Source organism: Callorhinus ursinus, unplaced genomic scaffold (genome assembly GCF_003265705.2).
Source record: "Callorhinus ursinus isolate GAN/ISIS: 27379988/994484 unplaced genomic scaffold, GSC_fseal_2.0 scaffold16, whole genome shotgun sequence".
Lineage (NCBI taxonomy): Eukaryota > Metazoa > Chordata > Mammalia > Carnivora > Otariidae > Callorhinus > Callorhinus ursinus.
Genome location: NW_027397078.1, coordinates 10,667,112 through 10,684,923, shown reverse-complemented (window position 1 = coordinate 10,684,923; position 17,812 = coordinate 10,667,112). Strand labels below are relative to the sequence as shown.

The window sequence follows — 17,812 nt, the reverse complement described above, 5'->3', positions numbered from 1 at the left end:
TCTCCTTCCTCCATCCCTTTGTCGCTTTCTTCCTCATGGCCTCGTTCCCCCTCCCTTTGCTCCTGGCCCTCCTCCTCTTCTAGGTCTTTCTCTCCCTTACCCAGGCCCTCCATTTCTCCTCCTCCCTTGTCTTCCTCCTCACTTTGCCTCTGTTCCACTCCTGAATTTCCCTCCCGCTGGATTCCCTCACCTCCACCTCCTGCCTTTCCCTTGCCTTCACTCACCTCTGCTCTGTCCGTCAGGACGTCTGTCAGGACGTCTGACAGGATCTCTATTTCCTCCTCCCGTTTTCTTGCAGGCAACTTCACATTGGCCTCACTTGCCTTTACCTCTCGCTGCTCTATTCCACTTCCTTCTGACTCCTCCGCTCCTTCCTGCTCTTCGGGGATCTCTGACAAGCGGTCACACTTAAAATCATACTTTGCCATGAATTTGGATATTCTGTATTCAGCCTCTTCCTCATGTCCTCGCTCGAAAAACGTCCTGCTATACCACAGGTTTGGGTCAGCTTCCACTTCGTCACCCTCCTCTCCACTACTGACTTCTACTGACTCGGCCTGCTCGAAGCTGTCAGCGGTACCTTGCTGACTTGCGCTTTCACCTTCCAGGTAACTGTCTGGCTCCTCTATAGATTCTCTTTCGCTGTCAAAAATCACATCTCTATTTGGTAAGTCATCAAAGAACATATTAAGATTTCTTAAATTCTCTTCGCTTCGTCTCCTAGCCTCCAGATCTGCCATTTCCACCAGCTCAGTTTCCTTCTCACACACCGTTTCTTTTGCGTCTGGATCCTTCTGCCTCTGGCCTCCATCACTTGCCTTTGCTATGGCCTTACCGTCAGGCGGATAAATACAGCGCTTACTTTCACGTCTAAATAGCTCTCTTGGCACACGCCCTGCACGGGTGTCAGCCCAAGGCCCAGGCTGGCCTGGGTCATTACCTACGTCCTCATCTGAAAATGCTTCCATAGTCACAGCTGCTGGCATCATGTACATTCCTTTGGCCAAAAGTTGTTTATAGGCTTTCCCCTCTTTCACTGTTTTAGACATCTCGTCACTTGCAAATCCTCCACTATCATCATTTCCAGAGTGAGCTGTACGCTGCTTCGGTTTCTCAATTGTTTCTTGTTTCTGTAAATTTTTGAAGTAATCGTCATACTACTATTAGTTGACAAAGGTAACTTATCTACTACAAAACACTGCCAAGATTTTGCATTACTCTTAAGTTTCGCTAGCAGAATAAAAATGTCCAGTTTTACCAGACGTTTTGCTCAGATTTGGCTTTCACTGGAGATAACTTCTGCCACTCTCTAAGTCTGCGGCACACTCGATGCTGCTGTGGCACACGTGTCTGCATCTAACTCGTACATGCTCACTACCTGCTCTCACGTTGCCACTACTCACAAAGGACCATCAGTATGTCTTCTCTACCCCTTTTCTTAATCTGAATCAAGTCTTAAATAGAATACCTTTCCAGACTGATGATTGTGCAAAATACTGGTAAAAAAAAAAAATGTACACACTTCTCTTGCATGCAGTCGGGTTCAGTTTCCTTTTCTTCCCCACCTTCCCTGTTATTTTAATTGTCAAATTTTGATTGGTCTTTTAATTCCATGAAATTCACAGAATTAAAGAAAATATGACATTGTTAAACATTGGAAAAAATGAATAGCTTACTTCTACAAGAAAAATCTGAAATGAAATCTTTTCATCAGCATACTAAATAATATGTTTCTTTTCAAAACAAATCTTTGAGTTTTCAAATTTTTGACCCTCTTCCTTTTATCTATTACATTCTTTAATTATCATAAACTTGCATACATGAAACCAACCACCATGTGGAAAAAATATCTAGGGTAAAATGTTAAGATTTTTATAAAAACTATGAAATTAAACACTGCAATTTGAATGATACATTAAGAATATGAAATTCATTTCCTGCTGGACAAAATAAGGCAAAAATCAAATTGTTGACCTAAATTCTAGAAGCTAATGAATTCAAATATTTGATGAATTTGCGTCTCTGGAGAGTAAAACCTCACTAAATCAAGTGTTACAAATTGCCGTGAGTGCTAGGCTTAGGAAGAGGTCATTTTTTTGCCAAAAAAAAAAAAAAAACCCACAAAAATTAAAACAGCACAAGTTAAACATCAATATATGGAAATACTATAATAAATCTTTTTTTCATTCACTAAAATAAGTCTGGTTGGGCCTCTACTTAAAAGGACTATGTGAAGTATAAAATACATTATCAGTTTAAAAGAAAGTGCTTTCCTTCTGTTTGTTCTAGATCCTATTCTTTAAAAAGTCACAATTCTTTCAAGAGCCCTAAAGAGAGGCAGAGAGGCCCGGTTGCCAGAAATGATTTTTAAATGTATGTGTCTTTATTTCCCTAGCATAATCAAATAGTTCAGAAGAGGCAGAGCCCCGGGTCTAAGAGAAGAGGCAGGAGAGACACAGGAAAGATGTGTGCTTGGAAGTGTAGTCAGTCAATAAAGTCAGTCAACCTTTGCTGAGCTTCCACACTGGGCTAGGACAACAGTTCTCCCATATTCAAAAGGAATGCTGTTACTCACCATGCCTCTCAGTAAAACAGACGTAAGACTAACAAAGGCTGGCACTAAATTTTTATAATTCAGCAAGACTCTCTTGCATTTCGGTGACTTTAAGGATTTTTAGCTTAATAATGTGGCAAAGGCACTGGAAACAAATTAAATATTGTCTAGAAGCCTTCTTCCTTCAATTCATATTTCTCCAACTTACTTTTCTAATCCCCAAACCCCTCCTTCCTTTCACCCCATAAAGTCTGGTCCGTAAAGCCAGGAGAAGCAAAGGATTTCAGGGCAGGCCTTTCTCTCTCCAGGGTTGTGAAAACCACCAACTATTCCTTCCTCTTGCTATTCGCTGGTTATTCATTAAAAGTCTCTCTTTATCACCCATGCATAGTTTCTGATTAATTTCCAAATGTTTAATTTTGTTCTTAGGCTATCAATTCCATGATAGATTAAAGCCCATTCCACACACTGGAAAAGCAATTATCAAATATTTTCACTAAAACCACCAAATTTTAGAGCTAGAAAAGATGCTATCATCTTTGAGAACAACACGGTAACTCAACAAAAGTCATACTCAACCCAAGTCCGAGAACCATTCTGATCAACAGTAGCCTCTTCTAATACTTATGAACTGCCATAATAATCCTTTGCTTTGATGATAAGAAAATGTGGCTACTATGACTTGTTAAGTGACACCAAAAAGCCAATTTCAGCAATGAAATCCTGTCATATATCCGAAATAGATACCAACAGAACAAACCCAAGTTGAGGCTACCTACAATGTAATCCTCTTTTAAAATCTAAAGTAAATGAATACTTATCTTTCATGTATTCTTTCCAGAAAACTTTCAAGAAAAAATATGAACTGTTCTTACCCACCATAATGAGAATAACTCTCTATATTATACCTTTTGTTTTTGAATTGGTGATAATTTTAATGACTTCTCTTTGGAATTCAGGCTCATCATATGTGTCTGCAATAAATAAAAAATATATGTTCTAAAAAGAATAAAGACTATATATGAGATTATATATTTATACATCCTTATATATAAAATGAACAAAACAGTTCAGAGAGTAATATAATCTACTCTCAACTGCATACTAATGATACGAGGATCAAAATTAATTGTATTGTAGGTAATCTATACTTCAATAAAATAATAAACATATAACATATAGAAATAACAAACAAAATGAAGCCCAAACCTTTTTTAATGCAAGGAACAGCACAGGATGTACACATATACAAATACATGATGAACTGAAATCCGAACATATCTATATAGATAAATAAGAAAACCATTACCATATTTAAGACATCAGTAGTTTCTCCAAGGCTTCCTGAATCTGCTGCTGAAGAACTGTCTGTCTCTTTCCCTTTGGCCATTTTATCCTGAAAAGAATCTGATTAAAAGGGAAAAGAGAAAACCAGCTTTCAATGGAAAATTGAAAGACAACTGGACAATAAATTATGCTGTAATATAAAGTGCAGGCATAATTTTACTAAAGTCCTTTAACCTCATGTTAAGGGAATTGAACAGAGTTCATTCACAGTGATAAGAGGTTTTAAAGTCTCTTTCTGAAAGTTCAAAGACTTCCATGCTGATAAGACAGCAACTGCTTCCTTCACATGAACAGGCAAACACCATACCTTTGGGAGAACTACTACCTAGGTATCAAGCACTGTAACAGTGAGTCCCCAAAAAGGGTCCCAGTGACCCACATCCTCCTGAAATGGGTCCCCTTGTGTCGTTCCCTTCCACATTTTACCAGGTTGTTCCGTATGGCCAACAAAACAAAGCAGCCATAATTGTGAAGTCATTGCAGTTTCTATCTCGGTCCCCCCTCTGTCTTTCTTGCATCACTTTCTCCGGGGGAAGCCATGCTAGGACCATTCCTAGGGAGAAGTCCATGCACTGAGGAAGTAAAACCTCCTGCCAATGGCCACCCGCGAGTGGGCATGGACGAGCATCCTTCAGCCCCAGTGGAGCCTTCGGGTGACTACAGCCCCATCTGAAGCACGACTGCAACTGCATGAAACGCTCTGAGCCAGAACCCCTCGGCTAGGCTGCTCCTGGATTCTTGACCCTCACAAACTCTGTGAGATGAGTTTTAAGGCCACTTGTTATGTGAAAAATCAGGTAACTGGTACAAGCACCTAGAAACTTTCATGGAAAACTGCCAGGTTATTAGGTCATTGAGCAGGTAACTAGAACTTATGAGCTCTACTTGATGTTTCATTTTTCTCAATTAATACACCCCCATTTAGCACCCACATGTTTATTTGAGAGGAGCTCCTGAACGAAGTCTTTGCTAAAAATGCTAGTCCCCACTGATCTCGGCCTTATAAATTCATTCAATTCAAAGAAGCAAATAAACAGTTTGTGTTTATTTCATGTGAAGTGCTACATGCAAGATAATCAACTTAATTAACGGCTCATTCTTAGTGAACCTATCATCTGAAGGGAATATAAAATATAGGATATACTGGCATGAGAAATCACACCTGAATGTTGGGAATCAGGAAATGTTTCACTAAAGAGGTGTGGGGAAGAGTGAGTAGAATTCTGAGATGCAGTGGTGGAGGTGGACGGAGAAGAAAGTGAGGCCCACTAACAGAAGCAGCAGAATGGCTTCTACCGAAGGCTGACCATGTGCTGGAACACATGCTTTCACACGTGTCGAGTTACCTCCATGACAACAAGAGAGGTAAGTAGCGTATCCCCACTTCACAAATGAATAAATGAAGTGCCGAGTGTCGGTCTCAGGTCTGTCTTGACTTCACAGCCTTCTCCACTAAGTCTGACTGTGAAGAGCTCAGTTTGATCAAAATTAAGAGTCGGGAAACTTTCTCTGTAAAAGGCCATCTAGTAAACATTTTAGGCTTTGTGGCCATATACAGTCTCCAGCCTAACGACTCAAACTCTGCCGCTGTCATGTCAAAGCAGCCATAGGTAATACATAAAGGAATCGCGTGACTGGATTCCAATAAAACTTTAATTACAAAAACAAGTGGCTGGCTAGATGTGGCTCATGAGCCGTACTTTACAGACCTGTGATCTGCATTAAGGTTATAAGAAAAAGTAATGAGAGATAAAGCTACAAAAGCAGGCGGGAGTTCCATGGGGAAACTTACACTTATTTTCACAAATATCAGGGATTCCCAGAAGCCCCTGGAGCAGAAGGGAACTAAAGCTGTACCTGAGGAAGACTGACGTAGAAAGTGCTAAATGGGATAGACTGGAGAGGGCAGAGAATGGAGGTTTGGAAAATAGAGAAATCATTGAAGCTCACGGCCTTGCCTTACACTTGACTGAGGAAAAAAAGCCATCAAGACCTGATCTGCCTTATCTTTCCCCCCAACAACTGTACACATTTACCTCAATTTTCCTGTTGAAATATAGGATGCAAAAACTGCTCTGTAGGCCAGCCCCATCCCTCCATGTCCATTAGCATACAAAAATGCTCTACTATTTCCCATTGACCCCGCATCTCCTCTAGTTGCCAGCCCTTTCCTCTGCTCCTCTTCATGACCAAAATATGCAAAAGAATTCTCTACACACCCTAGCTCCTCTTCACTTCCTCATTTCCCATTCAAGCCTCAACTCTTAGCCCTCTGGCTTCTGCTCTTATCTTCCCCTGAAGCTACTCTTGTCAAATCACGGGTCCTCTCCACGAAGCCAAATCCATGGGATGCTTCTTTGAGCTTTCTCCTTGGCCTCTGAGCAGTACTTTGAACTCATGACCCTACTCTCTCCTGATTTCCCTCCTCTGACCCTACTACTGACTGGGGCTGAGGAAAACTTCTTTGCTGGCTCCTCCTCTCTTACCCTCTAAATGTAAGATGTTCTTCAGGCTGACTCCTGGGCTCTCCTGTCTTGCTACTCTGTTATCTATCAGGTGATTTCACCAAGTCCCATGGATTGTAAATACCACCTCTGTGTTGTTGGGTTCCAAATGTATCTCCCTAGTTCAGACCTCCCTTCCGAACTTTAGGCTTGCATATTCAACTGCCTGCTCCATATTTCTGCTTGGATGTCTTGCAGGTATCCCAAGCTCGATTTTTGTTTTCCTCAAGCTTGTCAACCATCCTCTTGCCCAAGAATCATCCTTGATTCTTCCCTTTCCTTCACCTCTATGTGTAAATTCAGTTAGTTCTAGGTCTCAAATGCACTCCCAATCTGCCCCCTTCTCTCCAGCTCCACAGCAAACATCCTGGACCACACACCATCATCTCTTGCAAAGGGCTCTTAAGTATTCTTCCTACCTTTGGTCTTTCCTGCCTACAGTCCACACAGAGGCAAAAGTGAACATCTTAAAATGTAAATTGGATTGGAGCACATCACTCCACTGATTAAAACCCTTTAATGACTTCCTATTGCACTTAAGAAGAGCACTCAAATCAAAGAGGCTTCTCACAGCCTATAAAATCATGAACTTTTTTACTCTTTTTCTCCAACATCTCGTCTAGCCTTTTCCCGCATTCTCTAGCTCCAACAGTCTTTTTTCCTTTTCTTATAAACTGCCTCCAAGTCTTTGCCTATATGATTTTGTTTGCCTAGAATGCACATAACCTCTCTCTTCATGTGGCTGTCTTTCTTATCCTTTATGTTTTAGCTTAAATGTCACCTTCTCAGTAAGGTCTTCCCTGACCTTCCTCCCTCCACGATAAACACTGAAGTCTACAAATAATTTAGAAAAAGTCATGTTGTATGTTAGATATAACTTTCAGAATACTTTTAAGACAGTTTTAGCAAAGAGTCATAAAAAGATAAGGAATAGCTTTTCCTTTGGCTCTAGCTACAAAACTCTGTATATGTTCACATTCAAATCTCTTGAAGTGGGAAACAACTTCCCCCAAACCATAAACTTCTCTTTTCCTTGTACACACTGTTGTCAGACTCCACTTTTACCGCGTACAGGCCTGAAGGGTGTCAGTGATGCTTATCTCAAAATGAAGCATACAAAAGTTCTGTGTGAGATTCGAGAAACTGGCTCATTATCAGGGGCGCCTGGGTGGCTCAGTCAGTTAAGTGTCTGACTCTCGATTTTGGCTCAGGTCATGATCTCAGGGTCCTGAGACTGGGCTCTGAGCTCAGCATGGAGCATGCTTGAGATCCTCTCCCTCTGCCCCTCCCCCCACATGCATGTTCTCTCTCTCTCTCTCTCTCTCTCTCTAATAAAATAAACCTTTGGAAAAAAAAATACAGTTTAAGAAACTGGCTCATGATCAAGGTCCTAGCTGTAGATCTATGCCCATGGCCCCCAATTCCTGCTTTTACTACCTCAGCTTTTGCCTAGGTTCTTGATCCCAAAGATACTAAAAATGACCTGTGTCGTGGTTCTTAATCCCACGTGCCCAAATCATCTTAATTCCAAACCTACTGTTTACTCTGATCTCTTGATCCTGGCTTCTTGCCCTGCCCCTACCATTCAAGCATATGCCCTTTGGTAACATATACACACTCCTAAGATACATAAATGCCTATAAACAAAATTATTTACAAGAGGTGTATAATAGGGGTGCCTGGGTGGCTCAGTCGTTAACCGTCTGCCTTCAGCTCGGGTCGTGATCCCAGGGTCCTGGGATCGAGTGCCCGATGTGGGCTCCCTGCTCCGCGGGAAGCCTGCTTCTCCCTCTCCCACTCCCCCTGCTTCTCTTCCCTCTATCGCTGTCTCTCTGTCAAATGAATAAATAAAAATCTTTTTTTAAAAAAAGAGGTGTATAATAACAAAAGAGCTGGCATTACAATTTAAAATATAATGTGTATCTAAAAAGCAGTGAGGAAGAAGTGTTAATAATAACCACGACTATAACTTATAAAGAGCTTCCTGGAGGTGCTAGGCTCAATGCTAAGTATTTTATATACCCTATCTCATTTAATCTCAATCACTCTAAAGAAGTATTATTAAACTCATTTCAAAGATAGGAAAACTGAGGGTTAGAGAAATTAAGTAACTTCCCCAAAGTAAGGCACACGGTTAATAAATGTCAGAGCTGGCATCTGACCCCGGATCAGTTTAACTCCATACCCCATGCTTTTTTTTTTCTTTTTTCTTTTCTTTTTCTTGAAAGAGAGAGAACATGCATGCAAGTGGGGGGGGAGGGTAGGGAGAGGGTGAGAGAGAATCTTAAGAGGGCTCCACGCTGGGCGGGGCTCGATCCCACAACGCTGAGGTCACGAGCTGAGCCGAAATCAAGAGTTAGACGCTTAACCAACTGAGCCACCCAGGCGCCCCCATACCCCGTGTTCTTGACCACTATGGTATACTGCCTAAATGCAAGACTTCACATAGGTTCAGGAGATTCACATTCAAATCCGGCTCTCTTCATTTATAACTTGAGTAACCTTGGCCAAGTCACTCAGTCTCTCCAGGCCTTGCTTCTCTCATCTATCCAAATGAAGAGTTTAGAACTCCCACCTATTTCATGGAACTGCTTCAGGGTTTAAAGGAGGTAATGTAAGAGAAGGTACTACGTATGTTAGACGTTGCTCTATAAAAATATGCTGCTATTGTTACATGGGATTTTTGGGGTCACTGGTGAGGCTTTGTATTTGTAAGAGCATTCCCGGACTGGAACTCAAACAAGAGATGTCAGCCTCCCACTAGGAAGAAAACAAGTTAATTGGCAAGAACATCCTAAGATAAACATGACACCAATAGGAATAAAAAGTACACTTTTCCTGTGAGCAGGCAGAGTATCAGCTGTTACCTGGTTCCACTGGCAGCATGGGGTCCTCCTTTTCAAGTATCATTTTCCCTGGCCATTTACTTGCAGACATATAGACAGGAACTGGCCTGGGGGAAAAGCAAACTGGTGGCACAGAAGTTCCTTCAACTGCAGGTAGAGTTCGTGTCATTTGAAAAGAATCGGGTGATTTCTCCTTTAAAATAAACAGGTTAAATAAACTATTAGATGATGTTACATGTTTAGTATTGACAGAAACTACCCCCCAGTTGCTAAAAATATTTGAGAGAGAGACTTCGAAGTTGCCCACTGTCCCCACATTCATTTTTAAATTATCCCCAAGGACTCAAAAATGTTTTGTTTTGTTATCTCTATATCTAAGTTGCTCTAAATTGTTAGATTAGAAGTCTGTTTTTCACACGATGGGGAAAAGTGTATGTGTATTCTCTCTGCTTTCCTTAGGAAACAAAAAAATTAGTCACGAGACCTAAACAAACAATTAACTACAAAATACTGCTATTTCTCAGTCTTTCCATATATACTTTTTCATAACAAAAAGCCAAACTTAACCTTTTTTACTTCAAAGGGAATGTTTTGGAACTTAAAGCAACTCTTTAAAAAAGGAATGTCTCCTTTAAAAACTATTTGGCATTTTCTTTTTGTTTTTTTTTTTTTAAATACAAGTGTCATTGAAATAATAATTTTAAAGCAGAATGAGAACCTTTAAATTTAAACGAGAAAGAACATTCCCTATCTCAAACTGAAGTCCTTGTTTCTCTGTTTCCCACATTTCATTGTTTATAGTGTATAACCTTCCATGGCTCATGAGGTGTAACTAAAAGATAAAAAGCAAAGGAAAAGTCAATCCATATGGAGTTGAGAAAATAATTCAGCATTCAACCTGAAGTGTGAAGATAGGCCTCTAAAAGGATGCTTGGTATCTTGGCTTTGTATCCACTCTCTCTATTAAGTCAAGGTTACCCATGATTATTTGAGTTTTCTCATTTGTGTGTTTAACAGCTTAACTCTGAATTTGCTTTAAGTTCGTAAGCCTGCACCTCTAACCATTTTATTTAGTAAATCTACCTCAAAAGACCCTTCTTTGATTTAAAAAGAAAATGCATTTTTTTTCCCATTCTCTTTGCAGTGCCATGATACAGAACTGGCCCCAACTCTATACCCTCTCTCTTCGCCGCACACGTGCTGACGGAGTTCTGTTCAGTACATTCCCTGAGCTCAGATCGCTGAGGGGCAGAGGAGGTGCTGCAGGGAGGTAAGAATCGTTTATCTCTTCTAACTCCATTTCTTCTGTCCCACCGAGTCGTGGAGTGGCAAAAACAAGCATGTGGCACCCACCACAAGCCACCTGCAGCACAAAACCACATGTTGCTTAATCAACAATGATTTCAAACACAAATGGGTTTTCAACAGTTTTCAGCTACAAAATATTTACTTAATGGTAGACTTCCTAGGTAGTCAGTGTGTCTCTCCCCTCCTCCCAGATACACACACACACAGACGAATTATAATGTCTTCTTTAAACACTACAATTGAAAATTAGAACAAGTTTAACACACCATTTTACTTCCAATTTATCTGGCACATTATGTTTCTCCTCACAAGTTAGACAGTGTTATTTTAATCTGAGAGTAACACAAACACCTTGAAAAAAATTACCCAGGGAAGTTCTGCTTGGAAAAAAGTGATCCAAGAAGAAATCAGTCTCTCAGGATAATTATGCCTCCAAACCTTTTTCTTTACATGAACACTTCTGAAGTTCAATGCTTAAACGTCCTTAGAGCAAAATGTAAGCATGCACTATGGTGGAACAAGGAAAAATGAAACCAACATTCAAAGGATTTTGAGAGAGAACTGATTTTCAATAAAATGCCCAAAAAACTATTGTGTGGTATTTGTAATACACAGATTTTTTTTTTTTTTTTAGCAACTTTATAGTGTTCTACACGGTGGTTATAAGAATAGCATACTCTGAACATTTCTTTCATAATAATGTGAAATTATTATTTTAAATAAGTCTTTATTTATAGGTGATTGTCAGACATTCTGCTGGTTGCTGGAGCAGACAAGCAAGCTTCCAGGCATGGCACAGTTCTGGTTCTCAAGAGACACAGGGGAACAAAGCAGGAGAGTCAATATTAGGGCGAGAACTCAGGACGATGCTCAAAGGAGGAGGACTGGAAAGGGACAGCTTTTCTGAGTGCCATGATGTCTGACATTTGGCTTTTAGGAAATGAGTATACTGATTAGATAAAGCCATGATATTCTTTCAACAAACATAAAAGTGCCTATTTTCTATGAAACACTGCAAGACTCAAATATACAGGAATATGAAAATGTAAACAGGGAAATGTGATGTCCTTACCAGTTGAACTATAAACCTCAAAAAATCAGAGCACAAAGTGGGAATGAACTGATTGGTAAAATTCTCCAGTCCAAGTCCTAATTTCCCATGCCGGCCGTCTCCAAACGTATACATGAGACCTACATCTAGAATGCAAAACAGGAGATTTACAGAAGCCTCACTTGTATGCATCTATTTGTAAATAGGCAAATATATTTACTTATATTGCAATTACGATTTCCCCCTCAAATGCTGCACTGAGTTTACTCTGATCCACTGATATTTCCACACACTCTGTGGTCTCCGTGGTCCTGCAGATAACGTTAGGCAATAGACACTGTGAGAACAACTCACTAAGCCATCAGTGGTTTGTGAACTTGAAGCCCAGTCATGTGAGGCACTATGTGGAACAGCAGCAACCCAGCATGAGCCATCTCTTCATACACACCATCTTCTCAAGGGGAAGGGGCTTTTTGTATTCTGACCCCCTCTGTGTTCCAATACAATCTATTTTCCCCCCTCAGGTTTCTCAACCTTGGCATTCCTGACATTTGGTGCCAGATAATTCTCGGTTGTGTGGGTCTGTCTGGTACACCGTAGGATGTTTACCAGCATCCTTGGCTTCTGTCTACTAAATGTCCATAGAACACCCTGCCTCTGTAGCTGGGACAATCAAAAACGTATGCAGACACTGTTGTGTGTCCCTGGGCGACAAAATGGCCGCTGGTGGAAAACTACCAGCTTAGATCAAACCAACTGTCTCTCTTACTGATTCAGCTCCTGGGCTGTGGAATGCTGCCGAGGGAAGTGCCATAAACCAACCATGCTGACTAGTCCCTATAGCAATGGCGAGGGCCCCTCTATGGCCCACGATAATGATAAGTAGTCTTGCTGTTTCTCTCCAGTTAACCCTTTTGCCCACTGCCAGAGCAGCTATTCTGAACCTTCACTCCTCTTCTCAAGCCCTCCTTAACACCCTCTCTCTCAAGGGGTGGAAAGTGCCATGGAAGCAGAAGGAAAGGAAAGGGGGCCAGGATGGGTGCAGAAGAAGGGGATTTCCTTCTGGTCTGGGGATTAAGGAAGGCTTTCAAACAGACCTGAAGGATGATTAGGGTATAAGCTGCAAGAAAACACATATGAAGGCTTTGAATCAAGAGAAAACATAACACAGTCAAGAAACTGAAAGGCAACCGATGTGCCTGGAGCACAAAGGGGCCAGTGGTATGAGTTGAGTCTGAAGAGGTAGGAAGGAACCACACTACAGAGGACCCTGTTGGTTCATATTAAGAATTTCTGAACTCTATCTTAACGGCAATAAATTGAATGAATGGTTTTAAGCCAGGAAATGATAAGATCACATCTGGGAACTTCTAGTTTAAGATGGCAAAGTAATCTCATACTAAGAAAATCCAAGAGAACTGAAGGAAAAACGAGGAGAAAAAATAATTCAGTAAAGTGTCAAGTTCAAAAATTAATACAGAGGGGCGACTGGGTGGCACAGTCAGTTAAGCTCTGACTCTTGGTTTCAGCTCAGGTGGTGATCTCAGGGTCCTGAGATTAAGCCCTGCGTCGGGCTCTGTGCTCAGCGCACGGGGTATGCTTCAGATTTTTTCTCCCTCTCCTTTTGCCCCTTCTGCTTGTGTGCTTGCTCGCTCTCTCTCTCTCTCTCTCGCTCACTCTCTTTCTCAAAAAATCTTCAAAAAAATACAGAAAATAAATGCCCTACTAATAAACAATAACCAGTATTTCAACCCCAAATTTAGACTCTTATATTTCTTACTATTAGCTACTTGTTTCCTTTCTTTATATATACTCCTTTATCATCCTTTTCTCTTCTTCCTCTTCTTTTGACCCTTGTTTTTTTTTTTTTTTACCAAAAGTGTTTTTTAGGCTTTGTGTTTTAACTTGATTATCTTTAGCCAGAAAAGATAAACTCTGATCCAAGCTACCTGATTGTACTTCGAACTTTCTTGAAAGCTTTTTTAAACCCTGAGCCACTGGCTACATAATGGGGAACTAGTAAGAACTTACAGAATAACTCACTACACACCTCTTGTTAGTCCTGAAAGAAACAAAATTCATAAAACCTGTCCCCTGATGAAGCTTTATGAGCAAAAAGCAAACAAAGTTAATGTTCAATTATTTGTGCTGTCGCTTCTTTCATCAGGGGGAAAGGTAGTATGAAAGTTGAACCAAATAATCTAATTGTGTGTTAGATGATCCATAAAAAGTACATGTTTCCCATCAATGGCAATTTAGGGTTGATGAAAAACAGCAGTAAGGACAGCGAAATTGACATTAGGACCCTGCAGTAAGGGATACATATCAACAACTCTTCTGGGACTATGAATGAATAATAATTCTTTACATTCTATATAGTTCTATTTCACGCTACATTAACAAAGACATTGACACTTGAAAATGGGCAGGTAGATCTCTCTGAAAGGCTCTTTGGGGAAGAAGGAACAGTATACGGTAGTATACATTGTATTTGCAGATTACTAGTTGCCCCAATTAGATACCATTAGATGAGCTCCATTTAGCAGTAGCTTTTTTAGAAAGGAAACAAATGTCGAAATACCTGTATCTGGCTTATTTCAAAATACTGTATGATTTCTGCCTTTTTAATGCTTAATTTCATTTTTAGATAGAAATGTGGGCTAGAAATAGTGAAATTACAGGGGCTTTTGTTCCAAAGTAATTACAATTGTGGAGTATATCAATTACCTACAGGTAAGTGAGTTATTTCTAGGGGAGAATCTTTATCGGGTCCATATTAGCAGCACCTAGTTTTTGAGGTTGAGAAGTAGGCCCAAAGCAGTATCTCCCTGGATAAAGGAGAAACTACAAAGCAAAAGATCTAGAGGAGCCAGGTATCCACCTAGTGGCCTTTGACGCGCGTTTCTATCACTGTGCCGAAAGTAGCAGAGTCACTCCTGGAAACGCCTCCTAGCGGCAAAAGCTTCATAGGCATTTACTCAGCCTGTATGTAGCTGTGTCACACTGAACATGGAGAACGTTTTAAAGTTCTTTCCTGTAAGACTTTTCCCTCTGGCCTGAGCAGAGTTAAGAGCCTTCAAACTGATGCAATTTCAAAAAGATTCCAGCTTTCTGCCAAAGTATAATACTGTGATATTACCTCTGAGAGCAATGACTTGTTTTGAGGTTCTAAATCTTTGGATCATTTACACTGATTTGAAATTGAACTGAAATGTTAAAAAAGAGTTTACAACTTTACACTTTGGCAACTTCGGCATATGAAACAAGAACTCCCATTTTCTCGTTATTGATTCCTTTGCTTACGTTAGATACATTCGTTCCACACCGTTTGTATTTTGTAGTAAAACATACCCCATTCTAGAAATATGTAACGGAAATTCTCATCTGTACCTGTTATCAGAGCTGTGTGATTTTCTCCACAGGAAATAGAACTTATTTTCTGATCCTTAATATGCTCAACGACTTTGGGTACCGAAGTTTCAAAATGAAAGGTACCAAGACCCAGCTGACCAAACTGTCCCAGCCCAAAGGTATACACGGCTTTCTCTGAAAGGGAATGAGCAAATACAAGAAAAAGATTGCAGGGAAGCGGATGCTGTCACCATCGTTATCTAGAAAACTGTTGCAGTCAAACTTTTGTGATGAAAGTTAAGTGCCTCTGAAACATCCATGTAAGAATACCTAATGCTGAGGTATACATTCTCAATGACGAAGGAGGAGAAAAATGACAAGGCACACGATTATAAAAGTTATGGCATGGGCCTGATTTTACCTTTCACATATGACCGTAAAAAGAATTGCTAAAGACACATCAGTCAGTGAACTACCTAACATGTCCCAATAATTACCACTCAGCTCTTTAAAAACAGCATCAATTGTCATTAAGCTAATTCCTTTCATTGCCTTAAAAAAGAGTAGTGTTTCCTACAGAACTCCTTACTTCTCAAAAATAGTTTAACAGAATAATCTATTTTGTAAAACAATTTCAGAGGAGAATTTGCATGAGAATTGAAACTCACCGTAGATATGCTTGATTTACTCACAGGTCAAGTTCCTTCACTAGGAAGCGCAACAATAATGAAAGGGGGGACAAAAGCTTTTCCTTTATGTTAATAATTTTTTGACTCCGAAGGACCTCCAATAACTTAGTAAACATTAGTTCATATGTTTTCGAGAAATGGAAAAGCACAAAAACAGGATAAATGGGTGGTGACGAAAGGGTCCCTTTAGACACACAACTCTGTCTGGCCCTGAGTCAGGAAGCGTGGTCTCCTTCTCCAAAGTCCCACACATCGCCTCTCTGCGTACAGGAGGAAGAGCAAGAGCTTTGGATTCAGGCAGGAGTCCAAACCTCCATTATTACTGGCTGTGGCCAGCACGCCAGTTACCTAAATTCTCTGATGTTATGATTCCTCTCTAATAGAGTTGCTGTGAGGCTTACATGAGAAAGCATTCAGGCAGATTTGAACACACACTAGGACATTCCGTTGTAAGAACATTTTTCTAAAAAGTAACTAATCGACTCATCTTATTTCTGAGAGTGGAGGATCCTGATGAACACATAACTATCTACTGTCATATGGTTTCACATTTTTCCTGTCTAATAATGCATACTTCATAAATAAGACAGAGAGATAATACCTCTTAAAGAAAATATGCTGTGTCAAGGATATGAAGCCACACTGAGGCTATGGCAAAACATCCTTATTTTAATGTAAAAAGTACCATCTCTTAGTTTAATTAATAGTCACATGGCATGTCACCAGTTCTGAATGTCGGGTTAACAGTAGAACACTGGGTAAATGAAGACAACTGTCCATCTCTAGCTGGCCGCTGATCACTCTAGGTTATGTGGGCTGTTGGAGATAGCCTGTGAAGTGAGGCCATTCAGGCAGCCGGAGTCAAGTGACAGAAGTTTTGCTCCTTACCCTATTGGGTTCGCTTTCAGGTACTTGGCTGATTAGCAGTGATGACAGTTTCTACTTTTTTTTTTTTTTTTAACCTGAGGACATTACATATAACAACTCATCCAATTGTTGGTCTTATCATCTTTGTAACATTTAACAATGTAATTCGATGTTGACAAATGATACTCTATTAGGAAAACAGGTTTTAGTAGGTGGCTTCATACGAATATTATTCTGATTTCTCAGAATACATTTGATTTCATGACTAGTAACTTGTTGCCCTGTAGAGATCCCGAGTTTGTCCAAATATAATCTAGAGAAGTTAAGATAAGTTCTTATTTTCCCTTGGGATCCAGACTTCGTTGTGGACCCCATCTTATAACTTTCTTAGCTTTTGCTAATGCTGGCGATGACATTCCAGATTACGTCTATCACTCTGCTTCACTTAGTGTACCCCAAGTTCCAAGCTGGCACTTTCTCAGCAGTCCACTGTTTTCCTGATTCAAAGTAGAAACTAATCATACCATCGCCACAACCAATAGTTTTATTTTCTAACCTCTTACGGTCACGTGGAGTATTATGTTTTAAATAAATTCACTGGCAATGAACTAATTTAAATTATCTTTAAAGTAGTTTAATGAATGGTACCCAAACAGATTTTAAGATCAGAGTTATAGACAAAAGGGGAAAAACAATGCTAGGGAGGGCCCCCATAGAATCATCTAATCCAAGCCCTTTCCTTTGGTGAAGGGAATGGTCTAGAACAGATGGTTAGCTATTCTTTCCTTTAAGGTCTTCAAAGTATTCTATAACTCTTAGGTATTCAATTTAGTCCTTAGTCAAACTGATAATCAATATGTGCTTCAGGTCTGTTTCTTCATCAGTTAGGACTATTTCTGTCTACACTGTACTCCGGAACACAGGTTTCTCACCAGGGCTGGCACATAATAAAGCTTGCACAGGTCCATGGAGAAATTTGAAAAATAGGTGAAGCAGTAAATTTTCCATACAGATAAGTGAATCTAACTCACTTATCTGTATGGAAAATATAAAATGGAAATCTGTATGGAAATATATAAAAGAGGGTGTCTTTTACAATAAAATTGAGAGCTTTTTAATTTTTGTTTTGAAATGCCCCCTTATTTATGATACAATGGTGAAAAGGTTGCATTTTTTCTGCAATGCCGTATTTAGCCAAATGCACATCAGAAGATCGCAACCATCTGCTGGTCTTCATATTGTCACAAAATTAAAAACTTAAAATACAAAAACTTTACTGGTATGTGAGATCCCAA

The 17,812-nt window shown here is 40.0% G+C and overlaps 1 protein-coding gene across 4 annotated transcripts in view; it reads right to left on the bottom strand.

The window, feature by feature from the left end:
* RPGR (retinitis pigmentosa GTPase regulator) overlaps nucleotides 1-17,812 on the bottom strand; it is an 85,562-nt gene that overhangs the window by 54,050 nt on the left and 13,700 nt on the right. For 3 of the 4 annotated variants that reach the window (XM_073901923.1, XM_025857629.2, XM_025857627.2), the window contains exons 8-14: nucleotides 15,001-15,156; nucleotides 11,632-11,756; nucleotides 10,429-10,614; nucleotides 9,273-9,444; nucleotides 3,864-3,961; nucleotides 3,463-3,528; nucleotides 225-1,130 (exon numbers count right to left, since the gene is read on the bottom strand). In XM_073901923.1, coding sequence (XP_073758024.1) covers nucleotides 225-1,130; nucleotides 3,463-3,528; nucleotides 3,864-3,961; nucleotides 9,273-9,444; nucleotides 10,429-10,614; nucleotides 11,632-11,756; nucleotides 15,001-15,156 — 1,709 coding nt within the window. The remainder of the gene's footprint in view (nucleotides 1-224; nucleotides 1,131-3,462; nucleotides 3,529-3,863; nucleotides 3,962-9,272; nucleotides 9,445-10,428; nucleotides 10,615-11,631; nucleotides 11,757-15,000; nucleotides 15,157-17,812) is intronic. The other variant, XM_073901925.1, reaches the window with a different exon arrangement.